The sequence below is a fragment of the Pseudorca crassidens genome, chromosome 14, assembly GCF_039906515.1.
Source record: "Pseudorca crassidens isolate mPseCra1 chromosome 14, mPseCra1.hap1, whole genome shotgun sequence".
NCBI classification, from domain to species: Eukaryota; Metazoa; Chordata; class Mammalia; order Artiodactyla; family Delphinidae; genus Pseudorca; species Pseudorca crassidens.
Window position 1 is genome coordinate 72,323,217 of NC_090309.1, and position 24,316 is coordinate 72,347,532.

General features: G+C 39.1%; 1 protein-coding gene across 4 annotated transcripts in view; it reads left to right on the top strand.

Annotated features, from left to right (window-relative positions):
• Positions 1–23,567, top strand: part of ASXL2 (ASXL transcriptional regulator 2) — a 133,776-nt gene extending 110,209 nt beyond the window's left edge. For all 4 annotated transcript variants that reach the window (XM_067703506.1, XM_067703505.1, XM_067703507.1 and 1 more), the window contains 4 exons: positions 3,165–3,261; positions 5,569–5,674; positions 8,003–8,720; positions 12,265–23,567. In XM_067703506.1, coding sequence (XP_067559607.1) covers positions 3,165–3,261; positions 5,569–5,674; positions 8,003–8,720; positions 12,265–14,748 — 3,405 coding nt within the window. In that variant the 3' untranslated portion in view covers positions 14,749–23,567. The remainder of the gene's footprint in view (positions 1–3,164; positions 3,262–5,568; positions 5,675–8,002; positions 8,721–12,264) is intronic.
• The last annotated feature ends 749 nt before the right edge of the window (positions 23,568–24,316 follow it).

A 24,316-nucleotide genomic window follows, 5' to 3' on the forward strand; every position in this document is an offset into this window, starting at 1 on the left:
TGATTTTGTGAGGTTTGTTCAATTCTGAGATTTTTTTTTTTAATTAATGATTATTTCGAAGTACCTATGTTCTAAGTACTCTGTTAGGCACTCCACTTTTTTCTAATTATTATAAAAACATTATGAGAGAGAGTTGTTTTCCCTGGTTTTACAGTAAGAAAACTAGATATATTCCCTAGTCTATAGAAAAGTCAAAACTAAATCTTCCTCATTCTGAAAATCATTCTTCTACTAGATTATATTGATATCAGTTTCATATTGCTATGAATCAGCACCTGTGAAAGGTCAGATTCTATTTCTGGGGAGTTCAGATAAGTCAGGTACACTACCAGCAGTAGGGACAAAGAAGTAAAACTGATCCTTCCCAGCTGCTGCTCTCCCCACCTTAACACTCCTTGGAGAAATTATAGCTTTGGGGATGCCCAGTTCTTGGTTAGAACAAGTTAGGAGACTGAAGTTTTGGCAGAGTTTTTAGAGAGCTTCTCTTCTTGCTAAGGATTGCTCTCATCTTTTTTAAAGACTCAAATTTTAGGTTGGGACTAATAACACAACACCTAACAGAGGATATATCTATAGAATTCTAGTGTGGGTTCCTCAGAACTGTCTTTTGACTAATGGCCCTTATCCTGTCTTAGAAGGAGAATTGCCACATGTAATTTCGGAATTAAAAGGGACCTTAAAACTTACCCAACTTCCCATTCCTGTGGGGTATTTTTAATAGGAGGTTACTTGCCTGTCTTTTTCAGTTACTGTGGTGGAGGACATAGTAATCTGAGACTATGGAATATGGAGTTTATTAGTGAAATTATTAGTGAATTTATTAATGAAATTCTGCTTCATTGTCAGATGAAATTTGGAGTTTATCAAAAATTCTGGTTATTACTAGCATGAAACATTGGAAACCATCTTTTAGTATATGGAGTACTCAACAATGAACAGTCGAAAAACATTATTTAGACCAGAGAAAGGAATAAGGGAGGGGCATGGATTAAAACATCTCTCTTCAGATATATTTGAAGGCCAGTCTTTGGAAGAGGTAAACTTCTTCGTTTCTCCAGGAAGCAAATTTGTGGTTAAAATAACATTTTTTTAAACAGTTGGAGCTATTAAATTGTAGAATGGATTGACTTGTTTTGGAGAAACTTGCACAGCACTGGAATATTCAGGGAGATGTTGGATGACCTGTCCTCATAGGGAAGCCTGTTACTCCTCTGCCAAATCTATAGAGTACAAATCAGCAGCCAGCAAACTGTAGCCCACAGGCCAATTTCAGCCCACTGCCTGTTTTTGTAAATAAAGTTTTATTGGCATTCAGCCACTCCCATTAGTTTCTGCATATTATCTATAGCTACTTCCTGCCACAGTGTCAAGAGTTGAGTTGTTGCAACAGAGGGTATATGGCCTATTCGTAGTCTATCTCTTAATAGGAAAAGTTTCCAATTTCTGCTCTAGGGCCAGGGGAAAATAATATTGGCCCAGATAGATTTAGAAAATAAAGTGAGTTGAGTTCCTTAATCCCTAGGATGTCCAAATAGTTACCTAAATTTTCTTCAAAAAATTGTTTATGACTTTAAGCTTAAATTTAGTTTTTTAATCCATCTAGAATATTTTTTATATTATTCTGAAATTGTGGCTCAGCGTATTTTCTCCCGACTAGATGGCCAGTTGTTCCAGCAGTACCTATTTATATAACCGTCTTTTTCTCTCAGTTTGAAATACCATCTTTGTTACATATTCTATTCATTTACAGGCAGTTTATATTTATAGGCACTCTCTCCTCTTTCACTCATTTCTTTATTCACTCTAATGCTAGTAATAATTGTTTTGATTGCAGTGGTTTTGTGTGGTATGCTTAATAATTGGAAAGGCAATTCCCCCCTCTCAGTTTTTTGGGCCCAGCCGCTGCGCGGCACGTGGGATCCTCCCGGACCGGGGCACAAACCCGCGTCTCCTGCATCGGCAGGCGGACTCCCAACCACTGCGCCACCTGGGAAGCCCAAGATCATTTTATTAATGAAAAATCTGCATAGAGATTCTGGTATAAATCTAGATATGAACTTTGGGCAGAATGACAGTTAATAAAATCTCTAATGCAGAGAAGAATCTTAAAAAAAAAAAAAACCTTTTGGCAAGACATCACAAATCAAGTCAGTGAACAGATAGATTGGAGGAAATATCTTTAAAGTACGTGGCAGTTTTACTATGTATAACATGCAAAGGATTCTTACAAGATAGTTAAAAATAAGCATCCTCATAGAGTAATGAGCAAATAATAGGAATTGGCATTTCACTAGATGGCAAATCTAAATATTCAATAAACATGCAAAAAGATACACAAAACTCTAGCAGTCAGGATGAAGGAAATTTTAATCATTTCAAACTCATTAATAGGCAAAAATTAAATAGCATGTTAATATCTCTTGTTCACAAGATAAGGAGTATGCTCGTGTATTTCTAGGAGAAATGTGAATTATTTTATTAGCCTTTTTGGAAAATAATCTAATAGTCTTTTAGTTATACACACACACACACACACACACACACACACAAATATTTCTTTGCTTTCAGAACCTATTCCATAGAAAAAAGCACTAGTATATTCATCTTTACTGGAATGCTTATTGCAGCTTTGTTGATTATGGGAAAGCACTGGAAACAAAATATATGTTTATGATCAGGACATTGGTAAATGTATTGAGGGACATTGATACAGGGAAACAATCTGCAGCTATTATAAAGGAGCTAAAACTATGCCAGTTGACTTGGAGAGACTTCCACTTGTATTATGTGAGAAAAGTAAGTTTCAGAGTAGTGTATGTAACTTGGTCACAGTTTTGTAAAACAAATAATGAACCTCTCAGAAAAAACCCCTTATATATGTATTTGTTTGCAGATGATTCTTTGAGTATAATTAACCAGTGGGGAATGGAATTGAAAGGAGAGGAAGAAGGGAGGAGAGGTAAACAGGAAAGAAGTTTTTTAGAAAAAAATAATATTGCGTTATAAAATAGAAGTGTCCATAATAAGCAGCATGGTATGATACAGTCATGTTTCTGTAAAATTTGACTTACACACATTCTTTTCTAAAAGGACAGGAACGTCAAATTCCACATGATACAATTGGCTTTCTTTCTAAGCTTTCTGTGGCTTATTCTTTGACCCAGGTTGGTCCAGATGGTCTGATGAAGTTAAATGGCTCAGCCCTTAATAATGAGTTCTTCACTTCAGCAGCCCAAGGCTGGAAGGAAAGACTTTCAGAAGGTAAGTGTTCAACTTTACGTGTCTCCTAGGATGTGTATGCACTTGGAGGGCATATTTGCACCTCTGAGCCTCAGTGGGTATTTGCCCAGTTTTGGAAAGCAAAAGATAGAACATTTCATAAGGTAGAACTAGCTATTCTATGTGAAACACATTGCTAGACTTTTATTTAGAGCATGTAACCAGGTTTGGCTCCAGGAGGAGTTCAGCAGCATGTTTCTTTAAGGGTTTAAAGTCACCTGGTAAACTAAAAAATATATAGACTTTTAGGCCCTATTCCTAAAGATTCTGTTTCATTAATTCTAGCTTAATGCCTAAGAATTGAAATTTTAATAAGCAGAATATAGAATTAGAGTTATTTTATGGTGCTGTGAATCATGGTTTGGTAAGCAGTGAGATAACTTCTTTCTTGCTGCCCAATCTCAATGAAACTAACAGTAAAAAGAATCTAAAAAACTAAGAACTTTTTAAAAAACTGCTTTGAGAAATGTTTCACGTACTATAAAATTCACCCATTTGCAGCATACAGTTCAGTAGCAGCCAGAGCATTTTAATAAATACAGGTTATGATCAAGAATTGCTACCTGTGGTTACTGCTTTGCCGTGTTTCTAATTCTGATCTAACAGATTTATAGAGCGTATATTACAAAGCATAAAAAAGTGATTGATTGACTGCGTAGCGTGTAGTATCGGTCACTATTAGCAGTTCTTAACCCTGACTGCTCATTATAATCACTTGTGGTATTTTTTTAAAATACAGACATCCGGGCCCCAAAAACAATGATTTTGTTTTGCCTGCACGTCAGTGGGTTTTTTTAATATCTCTACTTTTCACAGTAGTTGTTGACTTTTCCCTTCCTGTTTTTCTTTTCAGGGCAAATTCTGTGTAGAAGGGATCTCTTACTGATTACTTTCAACCTTTCTCTTTCTTAAAGATTTCCTTGAGCAGAGACCCCCTTTTTCTGAGTCAGAATCACATGAGCACTTTAAAACATACCTGTTACCAGTACTTTCTTTTAGAATAATTTGGATTTATGTTCCCTACTCCCCAACTTTTAAAAGTAGATATTATCAACAGTGATACCTTGATTATTATGTTACTTTTTTTTTTGCATATGAGCAGTCACTGCTATACCTGTAGTCATGCGATCATATTTCGTGAGCAGCAAAAACTTTGAACACTGTATACATGTGAACAGAATTCAATACTATTTATTCCTCATTCTATCAAGCACAGTAGACACAACCAAAGAGCAGAAATTCAGAAGTTCTGGGTTGGATTCTGACCGCCAGATCCCTCTTCTCCCACTCATATGCCTAGGACTGTGATATCCACTGTCCTCTAACACTTTTCCTTTCCCTCTTCTTACCCCCAGGAGGTCTTAAACTTCAAATCTGCCATTTCCACTTCTTATTCTCTAATGTCCTGGGTATTAGAGAATAAAAAAAAACAGCCTGTCTGAGTCACGGGTTTGACGATGGCCTACCAAGCACATTCATTGTTCTCTGCCGATGGAGTGGGAAGAATTGAGGTGTGGTTGGTAGTTTTGAAGATAAATGGCATATTCAGAGCAGCTGGGTCTTCGGCATATTGAGTGTCTTGTTGCTAGGGCACTAGACTCGTACACTTTCTGGAACAATTAGAAAACTGACACCTCCAAAATAACTCCCTACTTTTTTTGGTTTTTTGCCATACCGTGCGGCTTGTAGGATGTTAGCTCCCCAACCAGGGATTGAACCTGGGCCCACGGCAGTGAAAGCACAGAGTCCTAACCACTGGGCCACCAGGGAATTCCTACTACCTACCTTTTTACTGGAACCTCAAATGTCTTTAAGCAGGGCCATAACTGTTCATTATGCAGTTAGAGCTAAAAGGCCTAAAACACAGGTTGCCTTGGAGAAACAGAACTTTTTAATAATAAAGTGTCCAGTGGCATTATTTACTGAAAGCCTATGACCAGATGACTATTTTTCCAGTGGAAAAGAAATGACAGACTCAAGGTTTGTAAGAAATCTAGAGGGACTATGATATTTGAAGCAGAGGTGAGGGTTGCTACAAGGAAGGCCCAGAGAAGTGGCCAGTTAACTTCAGCTGCGCACTGGCAACTACATGGAGTGGCGTGCAAGGGTTTTTATTTCACCTGACGGCTCCTAGGTAGTTCCCCTTACAATGAGGAATTTTGGGGAATTTCTGTTACTTTCATGTGATAGTATTCTGACTCCTGCATGAGTCTGTCATGATTTACAAATAGTTGAAAGTAGCAAATAGTGTATTTCTATTGAATATCTTTTTTTCTCCCCTACATACAGGTGAGTTTACACCTGAGATGCAGGTGAGAATTCGACAAGAGATTGAGAAGGAGAAAAAAGTAGAGCCTTGGAAAGAACAATTTTTTGAAAGCTACTATGGTCAGAGGTAAATATCAAGACAGGTTCTATAAACCAGTGTTAATTCCTATACATACGTCATGTGGTGCTTCATCTTATTACCTTTCCAGAAAATCTAGTCTGCGATTTCCTTCATTTTTTTCCACTAGTTCTTTTTTACCAAGAAAAATTTTTTTTTCCTACGAATCTTAGGTACACAGAGTTGGATTACTCATAATCCTTGACTTTTTTTTTTTTTTTAAATATTTATTTGGCCGTGTCGGGTCTTAGTTGTGGTACATGGGTTCTTCATTTTGGTGTGCAGGCTCTTCCTTGTGGTGCACGGGCTTCTCTCTAGTTGTGGCGTGCGGGTTTTTCTCTCTCTAGTTATGGCGCATGGGCTCGAGGGTGCATGGGCTCCAGAGCACACGGGCTCTCTCGTTGAGGCACTCAAGCTCATTAGTTACAGCGCACGGGCTTAGTTGCCCCGCAGCATGTGGAATCTTAGCTCCCTGACCAGGGATCAAACCTGTGTCCCCTCCATTGTAAGGCAGATTCTTTACCACTGGACCACCAGGGAAGTCCCAGTCCTTGACTCTTAACACATTACCATTGTAGATGGTGTGGTTTCTTTTTTTTTATTAAAAAAAAAAGATTTTATTATCTTGAATTAGAGTCCTTACTTTGAATAGATTGGTTTTTCTTCCAGTAACTTTATAATACATAAGAATACTGAAGTTCTATATATTTTTTTATTGTAGTCAGTTATCCCACAATAGGATAACTTATCCAGAATCACTAAGGAATCCTGTAATATGGACCATTGTATTCAACGTGTAATTAAACAGCCTTTCTTCTGTAGAAGGCACTGGGAGATATTCATAGCTGAAACAAGATACAGACCCTTTTCTCAAGGGGCTATATAGTCTGAGTCAGTTTTTTTCCTAACAGAAAAAAATCTTAAAAATCTTAATGGGGGGATTTCCCCGGTGTTCTAGTGGTTAGGACTCGGAGCTTTCACTGCTGTGCCCCGGGTTCAATCCCTGGTCAGTGAGCTAAGGTCCCACAAGCCATGCGGTGCAGCCAAAAAAAAAAAAAAATCTTAATGGGGACACTTAAATTGATGACAGTGGAGCTGTATTGTTTGAAATAGAATTGAACACCCGGAGTTTTAATTGTCTGTTAGTCTCCCTTCCTACCTAATGGCAGCCTTTAAGGATACTCCATAACCATAGCTTGAGAACGAATGGCTCTTTTCCTTATCTCCATGTAGTGTTCATTGATCCCCTTCATGGTCATTTCAGAAGTGATTCTTAATGAGATGAAGAGCGCCGTACACCAATTTTTCTACCTTCTTGGTATGAGCTTTGAGCTTTTCTAAAGAAACGAGGGTGAATACATTTAGACCATTTTTATAGGCAGCAGTTATTCCATAAATATTGTTCATTCCCTCCTTATAAGATGGAGCATTACAGCCATTCTTGGGTCTTTCTGTTTTTAGCTATTATTTTTTGCCAGCTTTTTGGAAGGACTGTATTTGATTACTGTCCAGATTTGTCCTCAGCCATTCCATCTCAGGGGTGCGGTACTGATTATTGAAGTCACCAAAGAGGGCTATCTTGTTTTTACTTGTTGTAGGAGGAGTCTCTAGTAACCCCTACAGGGTAGCCTAGCTCTTAGCCAGGCCACACTGTGGAAGTCTCACTTGGTCTTCACTCCCAGGACAGCTCAGAGGCACTTGATCTCAGAATTTTAGAGCTATACCAAGTGAAATTTAAACAGGCTTTCCAAAAACTCAGAGTTCTCGTTTTCAACCTCTAGCGAATATTGACAGCCACCTCTCCTACTGTCTCCCCTGGGTCCCTTGGATTTCTTGGGCCAGGCTTTCTACAGGTACTGCAGAGTAGAGCTGATCACCGTCCAAACCCACAGTCCCAGGGTACATGGGTCTTTGTCTTCTTTAACTTCTCTGTGGGTAGTCTGTGATCCATGCCTCTAGGCAATGTAGCCCCTTTGTAAGCAGAAGTAATAATAATTAACATTATATTGAGGTTTTATTACGTGCTAGGTGCTATTCTAAGTACTGTACATGCATTAATTTAGTTACTCATAATAGCAACAACGTACAATTAAAGAAACTGAGATACAGAAGGCTAGTCACTTACTTATTACATGGATAGTAGGTATCAGAGCTAGGATTTGAATCCAGGCACTCTGGCTCCAGACCCTTCACTAATATTAATAATAGTGAAGATGATATATGAAAATTACCTACTAAGTGTCACAGGTTCTTCTAGGCATTGCCATACACCGTTATCTCATATTCAATAACATAGGCCATTTCTCAACTACAATATTTCTTTCTTCCACCTTTTAGTTCTGGCCTGAGCCTTGAAGATTCAAAGAAATTGACAGCTTCACCCAACGATCCCAAAGTAAAGAAAACCCCAGCTGAGCAACCAAAATCCATGCTTCCTTCAGAGGCCTCTCCTGTCAATATAGTCTCAGTAATTCCCCAGTTAGTGTCTAAAGAAGAAGTACTACAGCTGCCATCACCAGTCAGAAAAGAAGAGCATGAAAGCCAAGATAAGATGCAGCCAAAGTCCAAATCCCCAGAGCCCCTGCTTTCCTCAGCTCCCAATACAGATGAGCTTAGCAGCGTCCCTCCCATCAAGTGCCCAAAGGATGAGGCTCTCTTGGAGCAAAAGCCAGTTGCCTCTGCTGAACAGAAGTCTGAGAAAGACAGTCATCTCACTACAACTTCAAATTATAATAAAAATGAAAGCCAAGAAGCTTTAGTTACATCCCTGAGCAAACCCAAGAGCCCTGGGGTAGAAACAACAGTAGTGAAGCCCATAGTAGAAGCAGGTCTACAGGAGACCACTATGAAAGAGCCTCCATCAGCTCTGGCTGATCACAGCCCAGAAAACCTCAAGAGGAAACCTTCTGTCACCCAAGAAGAGGCCCCTACAAGCTGGGAGAAGAGACCACGTGTCACTGAGGATCGCCAGCACCAGCAGCCATTTCCAGTCTCCCCACAGCCCTTTCTCAGTAGAGGGGACAGGTTCCAGGTGCGGAAAGTACCACCTCTCAAGGTAAGAGAGCGGGAAGAATTGAAAAAGAAAGATGGTCTGAACACTAAGTTTTTGGTTGTACCTACTAAGTTTCAAATATTTGTGGTATTTCTTAATGCAGAAGCAGTTGTATATATTTGATATGCATGTAACTGTGGTCATACACGAGTCAAATTATTAAGAAACAGGCATTTAGAACTGCATCCTTATATGTATATATATAGCTGATTCACTTTGTTCTACAGCAGAAACTAAGACAACATTGTAAAGCAATTGTATTCCAATAAAAAAAAATCATAAATAAAAGAACTGCGTCCTCACACATCCTTTTTGGGGTTTGAATACTTATTCAGATATCTGAATATCTAATGCAGTCCACCCCCACCCACACCCCTGCTGGCTACTCTTGTATTTTAAGACAGTTATGGAAAGTATTTTGTCTCATGTGACAAAATAATAAGTATAATAATAAACAGGAGGAGGTCATTGATGTGATTAAGAGATCACATCTGTGTATCAAGAGCCATGATATTTAACACTTTATTGACTGGAGACATATTACGGCCACAAGCATTAGTTTCTACAAAAATCCCCAGTCAATAATGTGTTAATTATTGCTGCCATAACTGATTTGATGTTCTGAGAGCCTGCAACTACCTTTTAGTTCCAACCTTTTAAAGGAAATGTGTGTGGCTGCCATGAGTCACCACTGGTCACTTGAGGGACCTTAGTAGGATGGAATAGCCTTGCTAAGCTCTACTGCTTAGGATATGTGATTAATTGTGTTTTAGCCCTATATTGCTGCATATCAGATCTTTTAAATTTCTATAGCAGTGTCACTACCTTAGCGTGTACTTGGGCTTGTGCCTAATATCAGTTTGCAGTTCATTCTTAATTTTATTAATAGTATTTATTAACACTGTTGTGTCTACTATGAACCCAGGCGCTGGGTAGCATTCATTCACATTAGAATATAAGTAAAACAAAATAAGCCAAATAGAAATATTCTTTTCCCTTTTTTATTCAACTTAGACTAACCAAAGTCCTACCTGGAAATATCCCTTGGAAACACTCAGTTACTAGTACTTGACCTGTTTCATGCACTGTGGGACTTCTCTCTCTCATTTTGCACCATAATAGTATGATGTTCTTCATTACTTTTTAATTTTTAAGATTTGTGATTGCAGCACTTAGGAATCTCTCCTTTTTTCTTTTTCTTTTTTTTTTTTTTGATATTTTTCTACCATTAGCATACACTGTCATGCTTTGCTAGAGATTCTGAGTTTTATGATAATCACTTGTATTCTTCTTTTAAAAATATGAGAAACCTTTCTTTAATGGGTGTCAATTAGAACTTATCTCTAAACCTGAGAGCTGAGTTATAGTCTAGGTTTTACTTTATATAAATGACGCTGGGTAAGAACCATCATTTCTATTTCCTCATCTTTCTGCTAATCCAAAGAGACTCTACACTGAAAACTTAAATCCATTGTGACCAAGTTAATGTTATTTAACTTCTTTCCTTTCTTTTACTTCTTTCTCATTTCCCCAAAAACTTTCCACCAGAAGTTGCTTTAGTAACACTCTTACCTTAGACCCTATCTCAAATCCCATTTTCTTAGACAAAGCTTAATGTAATTTATAACAGAACAAAATCTTTTAAACAAAACTTAAATAGAAAAACAAAATTTGAATTTTATTACAAATGTTATATATGTATATGTGTATAAGATTATATATGCACATATATCTATTTTATATATGCATATCTACAATATAAAATGTGTACATATATGTATATAGAGAGATGGACAACTCAAACAGACATTATGTATTTTCCATTCAGTATACAATTATAACAGAAAGAATCTAATTCCTTTGCTATACCAGGGTAGGGCTTCTCAATAAGTTAAATTGTTGAATTGTTATCAGTGCCTAGAAAGCTTGTGTGGTTTTTGTACTTTAAAAAAATATATAACATCTCATTTATTCTATATAAACGGGTAATAGGACTAGTTACCTAAATAACTGAAAATTCTCATTTTTAAGCATTAAAACTTTTTATTTTAACCACTCTTAAGGATTGTCCTTATTTAATCAACGTTATTAATGATATTCAGTCATTATGATAGGTGTCCTTTATTGTGCTGGATATGTTGTTATTCTCAAGATTATTCTAATGTAAGGTTGCTTGTTCCCTATATATGATTCCCCTCCACAACTGTGCTTTTTACTTTCTTGTTTTTAATTTTCTAGTTTTATCTGTTTTTCCCCCTATTAGTTGTCTCTGCTAGATGGTATTACCAAGGGGCAACAGTTGCTTCTTTCTTATTCTGGGCAGCTTCTAAAATACTGTGTGCAGTTGGATGTAAAGTAGATTTCAGCTTTAAGAGAGAGATTGAGTATATCTCATGATGAGAAATATGTGGGCTTTGTGACAGGTGTTACAGAATCCTAGAGGTCTAACTTCTGAATGGCAGAGAATTCTTCAGGACTGCTGACCTTTTTAGAAATGGGTATTGCAGATAATGAAAAATCTTTAGTGATTTTATTAGTCTCAATTTAAGGAGTTCCAGAAAGATGACATGCATTTTCTTAGAGCTCAGCGGCTTAATATGTTTTTAATTACATGTCCTAGGACATCTGTAACAGTTATTTGCTCTTTTAAATTCTTCCAGCTATTAGAAAGGCCCAGATACTGCTTCATTCTACTTAATTCCAGTAGCTTTCAAAGTATTGTTTTGAACAGGAGTCAGATTCCTTTTAGGTATAATATTTTATGATATGAAAATCAGTGGTTTCAAAGCTAATGATGCATCAGAATCTCGTAAGAAGCTTTCTAGAAATGCATTTTTTCTCTAGGAGTTCTAATTTGTAATTTTAAGGACAGGACTGAGAGGATGTATATTTTTTAAAAGCTCCACAAATAAGTATAATGCCAGCAGGGGGTGAGAATGACATTGGTTAACATTACAGACATTATATACATACTCTGTCATGTGGGTGGGCAGAGTGGATCACACACTGTCTTCCTTCCAGTGCAGTTTAGAAGCCTCTGTAATTTGAGATAATTCAGCCTATATGCTTAGCTGTGCAAGTGTGCGTGTGTAAAAGAGAAGAGAACAAGAATTTTCCTCTGGACCTCGGTAGTAAAGCCAAGAAGTAAAAGACAGTAATGGTGTGCTACTTCTTTATTTCTTCTGTTTCTGTCTTCTCGCTTTTACACACATTTTAAAATGTAGATACCATAGAAAGGTCTGTATCTTAAATGATCAGCTGTTATGAGTAGTAATGACATTAAGAGAGAGCTGTGTTGTAAGAAGAGGTTTGAGGCTTTGGGGTGGGAGTGGATGTCGAGGGAGGGGAGTCCTTGGCACCAATAGAGGAGGTGAAAGGATCCTGGAGACAAACCTTTGTGGCTGTCCCCATGGTTTGGTCTCTTAGTCACAGGCTTCCCGTCCTTGTCATAGGGTTCACTCTACCCAGAATTTGTGTTAATGAAGTTTGATTGCTCTTATAAATGAAAACTAAGCTCTGTTGTTTTTTTCCCCCCTAATTCTTTCAGATCCCGGTCTCCAGAATCTCCCCCATGCCGTTTCCTACATCGCAGGTCTCTCCCAGGGCTCGTTTTCCAATCTCCATCACTAGTCCTAACAGAACAGGAGCCAGAACTCTCGCAGACATCAAAGCAAAAGCCCAGCTGGTCAAAGCACAGAGGGCAGCAGCTGCTGCTGCAGCCGCAGCTGCTGCAGCCGCCTCAGTTGGAGGGACCATTCCAGGACCTGGCCCAGGGGGTGGACAAGGTCCAGGAGAGGGGGCTGAAAGGAGAACTGCTAGAGGAGGGAGTCCAGACTCAAACAGAGTCAGTGAAACTGGAAAGGGCCCCACACTGGAACTGGCAGGAACTGGAAGCAGGGGAGGTACGAGAGAGCTTTTACCCTGTGGTCCAGAGACTCAGCCCCAATCTGAGACCAAGACCCCAGGCCAGGCACAGTCTCACAGTGTCTCTGGAGCACAACTACAGCAAACCTCCTCAGTGCCTCCACCATCTGCCATCAGTGGAGCGTGCTCAAGTGTCCCGTCACCAGCCCACGCTAACACACCCCCACCAGCTTTAGGGAAAGTAAGTAATGAAAAACTGAACCCCACCAGGGCGGCAGCCACGGTGGCCTCTCTTAGCCACCCACAAGGGCCCAGTAATGGTAGGCAGGAGAAAGCACCTCCTACTCCAGCAGATCCTGCTCTAATCGCAGGTGCCTCACCTGTTCATTTTGCAGTCGATGGCACAGTTGAGCCCAAAGCAGGTTCTAGTAAGAATACACCAAACCCTCCAGCCTCAGCAGAGATAAGTGCTAGTGCTTCAGTGGACATGACTCCCTCCCCTTTAACATCTTTATTAGCAACAGCCTCTTTAGAGAAGCTTCCTGTACCCCAGGTCGGTGTAACCATAGCACCTACTGGATCAGCTCCATCCTCGAGCACTTTGCCAGCAGCTTCTAGCCTTAAGACCCCAGGAGCTTCTTCAAGTATGAATGGACCCATTTCAAGGCCAAGCTCTAATATCCCTGCTAATAATCCTTTGGTAACTCAGCTGCTGCAAGGCAAAGATGTTCCCCTGGAGCAAATTCTGCCTAAACCTCTCACCAAAGTTGAAATGAAAACTGTTCCACTAACTACAAAAGAGGAAAAGGGGATGATGATAGGAGCACTCGCAGGTACCAGCGTAACAGAAAATAGCACCAGAGAGGAAGTTAATGAGAGACAGTCCCATCCAGCTACACAGCAACTGGGTAAAAGTTTGCAAAGTAAGCAGCTCCCCCAGGTTCCAAGACCCCTTCAGCTCTTTTCAGGTAAGGATCTAAGGGACGCTAGCATTGACACACACCAATACCAAGAAGGACTAAGTAAAGCAACCCAAGATCAGATCCTTCAGACACTCATCCAAAGGGTTCGGAGGCAGAATGTTCTCTCGTTTGTGCAGCCCTCCCAGTTCAACTTCACTCACTCAGGTTTCCAGTTAGAGGACATCTCCACAAGCCAGAGGTTTATGCTGGGTTTTGCTGGCAGAAGGACATCCAAGCCTGCCATGGCAGGTCACTACTTACTTAACATTTCCACCTATGGCCGGGGTTCAGAGAGCCTTAGGAGGACCCATTCTGTAAACCCCGAAGACCGATTTTGTCTAAGTAGCCCCACTGAGGCCTTGAAGATGGGATATACAGATTGTAAAAATGCAGCAGGAGATAGTAGCAGCGGTAAAGAAGATGATACTGATGAGGAAAGTACTGGTGATGAGCAAGAATCTGTCATGGTGAAGGAGGAGCCGCAGGCTTCCCAGAGTTCTGGCAAGTGTGAAGCAAGTTCAGGACCCCACAGTAGAGAAACCCTATCCACCAGTGATTGTTCAGCTAAAAAGAATGTGAAGGCAGAGATGCCAGTGCCTGAGCAAACCACTTTAAGCAAGGAGAATTACCTGTTCACTAGAGGCCAAACATTTGATGAGGAGACCCTAGCCAGAGATTTTATTCAGGCAGCACAGAAGCAGATGGCTCACGCAGTGAGAGGTAAGACCGTGCGGAGCAGCCCTGAGCTTTTCAATTCTACTGCTCTTCCTCTACCTGCAGACAGCCCTACCCATCAGTCTCTACTCCTTCCACCACTGCAAACCCCAAAGCTGTATGGAAGCCCCACACAGATTGGGCCAAGCTACAGAGGCATGATCAACGTCTCCACCTCATCGGACATGGACCATAACTCTGCTGTACCGGGGATGCCTGACTGTAGCCAGGTATCTAGCAATGTCGGTGATGTCATGTCCTTTTCAGTGACTGTCACAACCATCCCTGCTAGCCAAGCTATGAATCCCAGCAACCACGGCCAGACCATTCCTGTTCAGGCCTTTCCTGAAGAGAACAGCATAGAGGACACACCTTCGAAATGTTACTGCCGATTGAAAGCCATGATCATGTGCAAGGGGTGTGGAGCCTTCTGCCACGATGATTGCATTGGCCCCTCCAAACTGTGTGTCTCCTGCCTTGTCGTTCGGTAATGAGACCGGGAGAACACACTGTAAAGAAGGCAGGAAGGGGGAAGGGTTGACAGATGTGGTTTTTGAGTTCTTTTGGAATCACAGAAATAAACTAGGTTTCAGTTGTCTTAAGAGACAAGTGTTACTTAATCAGGAATACAGAGTACAGATCTTACATTTTAGAGGAAAAGCACCTTGTATAGTAAGTCCAAGTCAAGACTTTGTGAATTTGTGACAAGTTTGCACTTACAAAATCATGTAAATATGTCACATCTTGTTTTAACATTTTTCCAGGTGTTTAGGTAATAATGTATTACTTTGACTTCAGATTGATGTTCCACTTCATGTGACTTTGAAAAGTTTAATGCCATGCATGGTGAAAGGAAGCGATTTCCCTTCTGCCCTTTCTTAAGAGGCTAGGAAAAGAAAGGAGTGAGGGAATGGTCTGAAGAAATGACCACTCATGTTGATTATGTCTTGACCGCAGGCTTTACGTAGGTTATTCAGCCTTCACAGGATTTGGATTCAGGGTTTACTCAGTCCCTTTACCTTAGATGGAACCTTCTCAAGTTGAAATTTTTGATAAGGTATTAATTTCACAGGCAGTACTTGAGACTCTGAAAATTCTGACTTGGTTCTTGGCTTCCATAAACGAGTACTGTTGCCAGGCACTCTGCTTGCAGTTTGTGGATCCCTGCTGTTCCCTAATCCCACTCCCTTGCCCTGAAGCAGCGTGCGTGGTCCATGAAAAGTTTGCCTCGCGGGGCCCCTTGGGTTACCATCACCTGTGCAGGGCAGTAATTCCAGCAATAATCTCCGAGGATTTAGTCATTCGTGGGAGCTTACAAACAAGTTTGAAATACTAGTATAAAATTAACAGAAAAGTGTTAGTGATAGGGTGATTTGAACTATGTGTTTTGTTGGGTAAGCAGAGTAAAGGTGCAGAAACTGTTGAACTGAACATAAAGAACTTTGGAAAACAATTTTAACACTAGAAACAAAGTAGCCCCTCTCATCCTCTTCTCTCCCAACCTGTTACCTAATGTTCTACAGTTAGCTGTTGCTACAGGTAGAAAAACTCATTAATACCACATTTGCCCATTCTGTTAAACCTGTTTTGACCTCCCAGGCATCTGAGGAATATGGGGGTAATCTTATATATTACTCTGAACATACACGTGTGCGTGCGCACACACACACCGTAAAAGTCAGACACTTTTCCTGTTTTAGAAAACGTCCCCTTTCTTGGACTACTGCTCTCTACACACTAGAAATTTCTAATGTAAAGGGGCTTTAGTGAATGACTTAGGAAACATCTAGAAAGGAAAAGAAATCAGCTGCAAATTTTTGTTTTTGTTTATTTTTGTTTCCTTTATGTTGAATTCTGTCTCTAGCGACTAAAGAATTTTTGAGTACATACATTTAGGTCATGGTTAAAGAACATTAAAATAAATCTACAATTTACCAGAATTCGGTATGAAAAAGTTGGGGATTGTCAATGCATACATTTGCATATTGATTCCAAATCTCCTAACTTCACGTATGCAAAGGACACACATTATTAGTGCAACCTAGTACAGTCATAGTTGTACTTAATATTCAGGATGTGACATATACAAAATGCAGAACAGTTTTTTGTTTGTTTGTTTGTTTTTGCGGTACACGGGTCTCTCGCTGTGGTGGCCTCTCCCGTTGCGGAGCACAGGCTCCAGACGCGCAGGCTCAGCGGCCATGGCTCACGGGCCCAGCCGCTCCGCGGCACGTGAGATCTTCCCGGACCGGGGCACGAACCCATGTCCCCTGCATCGGCAGGCGGACTCCCGACCACTGCATCACCAGGCAAGCCCCCCATAATATGCGCAGGCTCAGCGGCCATGGCTCACGGGCCCAGCCGCTCCACGGCATGTGGGATCTTCCCGGACCGGGGCACGAACCCGTGTCCCCTGCATCAGCAGGCGGGCTCTCAACCACTGCGCCACCAGGGAAGCCCCCTGCAGAACAGTTTAGACTCGTTAACTAAGTCACATTCCAGATTAGGGGCAAGTAGGCAAGTAGTAATCTCAGCTTTGCACCCATTCTGCTACCCATCCCTCCCTACCTCACCTCCTGCATTATACGTACACTCTTTTAATACTTTCAAACCCCATAAGAAACTATTTACTTCTATTTTTTACTTTTTGTTTCTGAGTTTTTTGTGGCCCAAAGCAAATATAGGATTAATATCTGTGTTCTAGTTTCAACCAAGATAATTTGATGTCCTTCTAACTTCCCTTTTTCTTCCAGCACACACATAGCTAAGAGGTAAGAAATCTGTAAGGATCCAGGGATAAGGAGCAAGTTCTCCAGCCAATAACCAGTAGGAGTCAGAAACCATGGTTCTGTTCCCAAACTTTCAGTGCCCTGGGTAATCCCAGGGGGTGTTAAAAAGACCTATTGCTAGTTAAAACTCTCCATTCCCAGCTTCCTCACTCCCCACTTGAGTGGCAGGACTGAGGGGTGGTCTGCTGCTGGAAGTGGTTGACTGTTTCAGAACCGACCCCACGGTGAGCACGAGTTAACCAATTTGGTTTTTCAAAATGATTTTTCTTCTTCACACCTTTCCTATCATAGAAAGTCTCTCCTCCATGGTTCTCTTAATCTGAGGATGGACAGACTAACCAGGAAAGGAGGAAAGGCATCAGGGATTTTCAAGTCCATTTAGAGAGCAAACCATATCGTGCCTATTCATCTTGACCCAGGCTCTTGCAGATAGGTCCTAAGCATTACTATTCACCAGATTCTCTTTACAGATAAAACCCAGCTAATAAAATATTCAATAAATCGTCAACTAGGTACACTGCCTCACTCTTGACTAAATGAGAGAATAGTTAGATTCTCTTAGATTGGTAGAAAATTGAATGCAATCTATCGGTTTCAAAACGGTTTCACATAGAAGGTCATTCATCTTGTGCTGACTGAGCTGAGAAGAAAAAAGAAAAATTACAATCTGGCCCTTTTGAAAATGAAGCAGTAGGAACAAGAAAACCTTTAAATTATTAGAATATGGTATTCCAGTACCTTTACAGCAGTTTTTCTCTTAGGTTTTCAGTTACTTTACCTTTCAATTCAGTCTGAAATGTTTCTAATAAGTGCTAAGCTTATTTTTATGGTATTAAGTTGCACTATTTCCAGTGACTAGTCAGGCATTATGCCTGATGCTTATGCCTCCAGGGTATGCTTCTCAAGCCTTCAGATAACCTTCCACTTCAGGTCACCTTGGGGAGGTGGCATTAACAATATATCATCTCAGTCTTACTTGGGAATGTTCTAAGTTGTCTAGTAGAGAAGACTCCCTAAATTTTAAAGAATTTTCATTAAAATTCTCCATCCTATTAAACAGAAAATAAAGCCAAATAACCTGGAGTTGTTTGCCCTACATAACCCCTGTGTTGAAGATACTGAAGCTGTCTGTGGTACCCCATGTAACATCTTTAAGAATAAGGTCTGGCAGATGGGAAATTTTTCTTGGGGCAGGGGAAGCATACTTACATGGGCTGGGAAGGCACACAGTGTAGACATTTTAGGAGTTATCACAGATTTAAATAGCCAAAGGAGGACGTCATTGCCTTCCAGGTGAAGGCATAAATTGGTACATTAATAATTGGACCGTTTACCATCCTAATTGCTCTTACTGCCTTTCTTCACCTAAGAGTCCTTAAAGAACTCTTGGGTGAAATTATGTGTTATAATGAGGGGGTCTTCTCTGGTCATTACATCACTCTTTGTTTCTAGAGCTCATCGTCAGTAAGCAGTACCAGGGTGGTTTTCTCTGTGACCTACAGATTTCACAGCAAGGAGAGAAAAGTCTCCCTGTTGCATTACAACAATGTGCTAAGTAAAAAAACTTGGCCAAGGGTAGTTTGCAGCTCAATTTATAGAATAGTCCAAAGAGACTCCGAGAAACATGATGATAGGCAGGGATCTTTCCTACCGTGTTTCAATACCTACATAACCTATTGAAAGAGGACAATAGGTAAAGCAGTTCCTAAAGTTGGAAGTAAGACCTTCATAGATTCTTGGTTACTTATTTTTTTTAATGCTTTACATTTGATACAACTATTAAAGATCAATTTTAAAAATAGCTTTCCAGTAATATATTTTAAGTAATATATATTTTAATATCTATGTAAAAAGTGACAGTGGGAGACTTTGAATTTCTCATATAAGGTGTGTTTGATGTAGGGCCTCACTGTTAAGGCACAAATTATTTCAAAGGAAGTTACTCTAAAGACACTCAGATTATTTCCAAAAAAATGCAATAAGGGGAAGAGTTTTGGAGTTTATTTTTTATTTTAAAAGAAAATTGACTTATTTACCACAAGCTATTTTTTTTTTCCTTCTGGCTAAAAGATTTGTACAGACTGGTTTGGTAAATGCTAAACTTTTGTGTCTTTTGCCTTTTTAAAGGAATTGTTAACATTGGAATTGAGGGTATGTACAGAGAAGTTGGTGTCAACACCATTTAAAAAGTCATATTTTTTCACAAATATAGAAAAATCATTTTACATAAGAATTTTAAGTATTTGCGATAAATATATGTATATAGATTGTATGTATTCATATATTCTTATTTTTCATTTTATTATTAAGTAAAAGATAATTAAAGTGGAAATAAAAACCTTGGAGTTTTCGGTGCATCTTGAGGTCTGACATACATGTGAAAGTGGTGTGGGTAAGGGCCCTCAGTTGTTGTCTTATACTACTATTGGAAGATTACCAACAGATTGCATAGAAGATAGTAAAATGAGGAATTTGGTGATAAATCAGGGTAGCGTATTTCTTTCAGAACTCTAGTAAAAATATTAAATTCTCCTAATATGTCTGTCTCTGTGCTTTCACCCTTGAACTGTTCTCTCTCCTAACCACCTAATGTTACTGGGAAAGTAAAAACAAAACAACACAGTGCATTGTTTTTTAATGTGCCCGTTGTTTGCTTCTAAGACAAAGAATGGCAAGAAAATATCTCTGGGGTGGGGGGCGTCGGGAATAGGTTTTCTTTCTCCACAGTGGTTAATAATTCATTAGCAAACATTCACTTCCACCACCTTCCAGGCCATAGGGTTTATGTGAAGAAATAATATCGTGAAGATAATAGAAAAGTTTTTTTCTGTTTCCCTCCTTTGAGAAGTGAGTTTTGTAGCCAGTTTTATGTCCTTCCCAATTGATCTGGAGATAGAAGGGCTAAGAGAACTTGAATGTTGATCTCCCTAATGTCAGGAAGAGTGTTTATGGAAATGAGGACTTAACCAAAACGTTAGGAGAGGTTAACCATACCTAGAGATAATCGAGTCCTGCTGTCCAAGAGAAGTCATTTTGTGATTGTAAATATTTAGTTTTAGGATATGATTGAGGAAGCAAAAGGATACCTAGATAGTCTCTGGGAATAAAGGCGTATAGCCCGTTCTTTAAAAATGAATAATATATAGCTTTATTGGTGACCTGAAAGGAAATAAGGTCAGAGTTTGAAGAATATCTTAATGACCCATGAAACACTTTTAATTGTAGTTCACTAGTTCTCCCCACAATTGCTCAGTTGTGGTTATTTTAACTGATAAAAACAGCAATTTTTGGAAATTAGGATACTTAAGAATGCTTCCCGCCCCCCATAAGGCCACGCTCTGTGGCATGCAGGATCTTAGTTCCCCATCCAGGAATAGAACGCGTGCCCCCTGCATTGGGAGCACAGAGTCCTAACCACTGCACCACCAGGGAAGTCCCAAGAATGTTTTTTAAAAGACGGTCTTATTATTTTTCAAAAATTGAAAATTCAAACGTAGGGCTTCCCAAAGACATTGAGAATAGTTTAGATGTCTAAGAACAGTGCTAAATCTTCGCTGAAAATACACTATCTCTAAAGGAAAAATTTTAAGTCTCAGGGAACATCTGCATCCTCGTAATTCCCATATATGGTAGATACGAATGAAGGTGAAATATTTAAATGTGTGTGAACCAGTTCATGATGACTGTTTACAAAGACCACCCCCCCCCCAATTTCTAATATGTACTTACTGTTATTTATTCCTACCTCATAGGAAGTAACATTCATATTCAGGTAATGACATAGGACCCTAAGGTATAGTTGGACTGCAGTTAATTGAGAAAGAGCAGTACATCACAACACAGCTTCAACTTGGATCCCCAGCTTTCCTTTATTTACATCACAGAGTCTTAGAAACCTGTGTTCATCGCTTTTAACACTAGTTGACCAAGAGTGGTCTTCACAAATCAAATTTCGCATGTTTCTAATTCTTGTACATAAATCATGTTATTCACTAATTCAAATACCTTTTGAACATCTATGTGCTAAGCACTATGCTAAGGTTCTGGTTAAGCAAAGGTAAAGAAAAGCAGTCATGTAAGTTGTAAAAGGTCTTCCTAAAAGTAGTAACCATACAGCACATGTCTAGTTCACAGCTCAAGGAGTAATATATGCTACATTATTTCCCAAGACGTGTTGGAAGTTTAAGAGTAAATGAACTACGAAATGGAAGCATTTGAGGCACTTGGCAAAACATGAAGAAAGAAAAGAAAGGCATTGCCCCTACATGAAATTACAGTGTGGAATTGAGCCAGGTTGATAAAATTTACCTTTTTTTGACAACTGTCACTGGAAGATCTAGAGATTAATCAGAATTTCAAGGAATCTCTTGGTAATACCTAAATTGAGAAAATCAGGCCGAAAGCAATCCCTTTCAATGAATACTGTTCAGTATGCCAGTAAAGATGCTTCATCTTATGTTCAGCTAACCCTTTCAAATAACAGTTTGGTAAATAATGCAGCTTTCCTGTCAAACCCAAAATAAGCTAAAGGGAATAAAAAAACATAACCTTGATTTTCATCTTATAGACTGGTGAGAAGGAAGTGTATTCATTTAAAATTGTTAGAGATATTTCATCCCCTTTTTCCCTCCATAATGGATAAAATTACTGTTCTTTTTCTTCTAATATTGTAGAATTGACTTTTTTTTTCCTTTCTACTTCTAAGTCACAACTTGCATTAAAAGAGGCTTCAGCCGGACACTACCCCTTATAAAGTGGCCTAAATCCTAATTCTTTAAGACTTTCTGGTAGAAAGGTTTTAAAAGGATAAATGAATATATTTTGTCAGTGCTTATTATTGAACTTTCCTTACCTGGGTTACTGGATTTGCAACTTGAATTCTGTATTCCAAAATATCCATGTTCACCTTTTAGTAAAAAATTATGAGGTGTATTCCACCATGTAATACAGTCTCAACTCTGTCCAGGAACTAGGAGGGCAGATATCCTGTATTTTCCTTATACTTAGTGACATTAAACGGAAGATTGGGTTTCTTTCATAGGGACTGTATAAACTAAGGAATCTCTATACCTCTGTGTATCTTTCAGTCTTAACCTAAAAAGGGAATCCCTACAAAGATTTCCTTATAACAAAAAGGACAGACTAACCCTGGAAGAGAGAGATGATGAGCTGTGGAGATGGGCTGTGACTAGATAGTGGGTTGTCCTGAAGAATAACTGCAAACTCAACTTTCCTGGTTCTTCAAGCTCAAAAGAAACTAAAGGGAATTTTTTAAATCCTGACTTTCATCTTGACTACGAAACCTATCCAGTGCCTAGGAGAGAAGAAAGGTAAACCCAAGACTGGATTTAAGATAGATTTAAGTAAACTTGGAATTATTCTTTCCCTTTTACCGAATTTTTTTTTTTTAAGTTTTGGGTTCCCATAATGTAATGAATTGCCATGAGTGGAACATGGAATTTGATTTGAGGCATTTTGTGGGCTAATAGTTTTCTGTTGAACTATATTGTCTATCTAGTGACAGCTTTTGCCACTGCTCAGGATTTAGGAGTGTGCACCTGTGTCTTAGTGACACAAACATTGGCTCATAAATACTATATTAAACCAACTTGAGTCAGCACTTTATTAACTTTAATCATGGATCCCTTTTTAAATACTTAATATTTAAAATTCAGATTAGCCCAATAAGAAAGCAATGCATTTAATGTCAAAATGTCTGAAGGTAACTATTATTTTACACACAGTCTATGTCCTTCCTACGGAAAGTGTGGTACATAAAATTTTACATTTCTTGGGTCAGTTCTTTTGAAAACACCAGTGTCTAATGTTTTCAGATACCTAGAGCTTGGGAATGCTGGAGTTGGACTTGGACCCCAAGTCAGCAGTTGTTTTCATTTTAGGTTTTCAGGCATAGCAATTTGAAGTGACCCCATCTGAACCTATATGTAATCACTTTGAACAAGCTTTAAATTAATGAAACTCTTCCAGAGTCTCAAATTTGGTCACCTGCTTGTTGCATAAGGAGAGAGATTCTGGGCTGGGCAGGACCTGACAATTTGTTCTCTGATAATAAACTACTGATTGAAGAGCAAGTTTGTTATTAGAGACTTAACGAAATTTCTAGAACCCATGAAAGATCTAGAGTACATGATAAGTGAAACTCTAGAAATTAAAAACCTTTCTCTTAGCCATAAGTGCTATGACCTATTTTTTTTAAACCCGTCTTAATTCTGTGACTCATTGCATCATACCTTAAGAGAAATCAGAATGGAAGAAATGACCTTATGTTGGTCTTACTTTAAAATCTTTGTGCACATAGGCCTTAGCACTTTGACAGATAAAGCTCTGCCTTTTAGCTCCTTCTCACTCTTGTCTTTATTCTTCCCACTTTTAGACTGTTCCTTTTATTGGTCGTATAAAACTACCTTCAGAATTGAATGTATAATAATGTTTCTGCACATGGACAAACTGTATTTTAATGACTCATTTTATGTGTAATAAAGGCATACAGTTTTACTCCAGTGACTGTGCCTTTTCTTTTCCAAAGAAACCAGACACCATATTGAATGATTTACCTGCTTGTTTCCCCTTCCCCTACCTGATTGCACAGTTGTCCCTGGGTCCTGGCTAAATTTGGGTACTACAGAGAAGGCCAGTCTCTTCAGGCAACACGCAAAGAGAGTTAAAGGACTCAACATGAGCCATAAAGAGGGAATGTATTTCAAAAATTAAAAGGACACCTATACTACAAAGCTACAGTAATCAAAACAGTGTGGTAATGTCATAAAGACAGGCATAGAGGTAAATGGAACAGAATGGAAAGCCCAGAAATGAACCCTCAAATATGTGGTCAAATAATTTTTGACAATGGTGCCAAGAGAAGTCAATGAGGAAAGGGCAGTCTTTTCAGTAAATGTTGGGAAAATCTGATATCCACATGCAAGAGAATAAAATTGGACCCTTCCTCTACACCATATATAAAAACTAACTCAAATGGATCAAAGACCTAAGAGCTAAAACTCTTAAAACAGGGAAATCTTCATAATTGGATTTGACAATGATTTCTTGGATATGATGCCAAAAGCACAGGCAACAAAAGAAAAGATAAATTGGATTTCATTAAAAATTAAAAACCTGTGCATCAAAGGCCACTATCAACAGTGAAAAGGCAACCCACAGAATGGGAGAAAATATCAGTATTTGCAAATATTTCATATATTTAATTTAAAAAATCAGTATTCAAAATATATAAGAAATTCCTACAACCCAA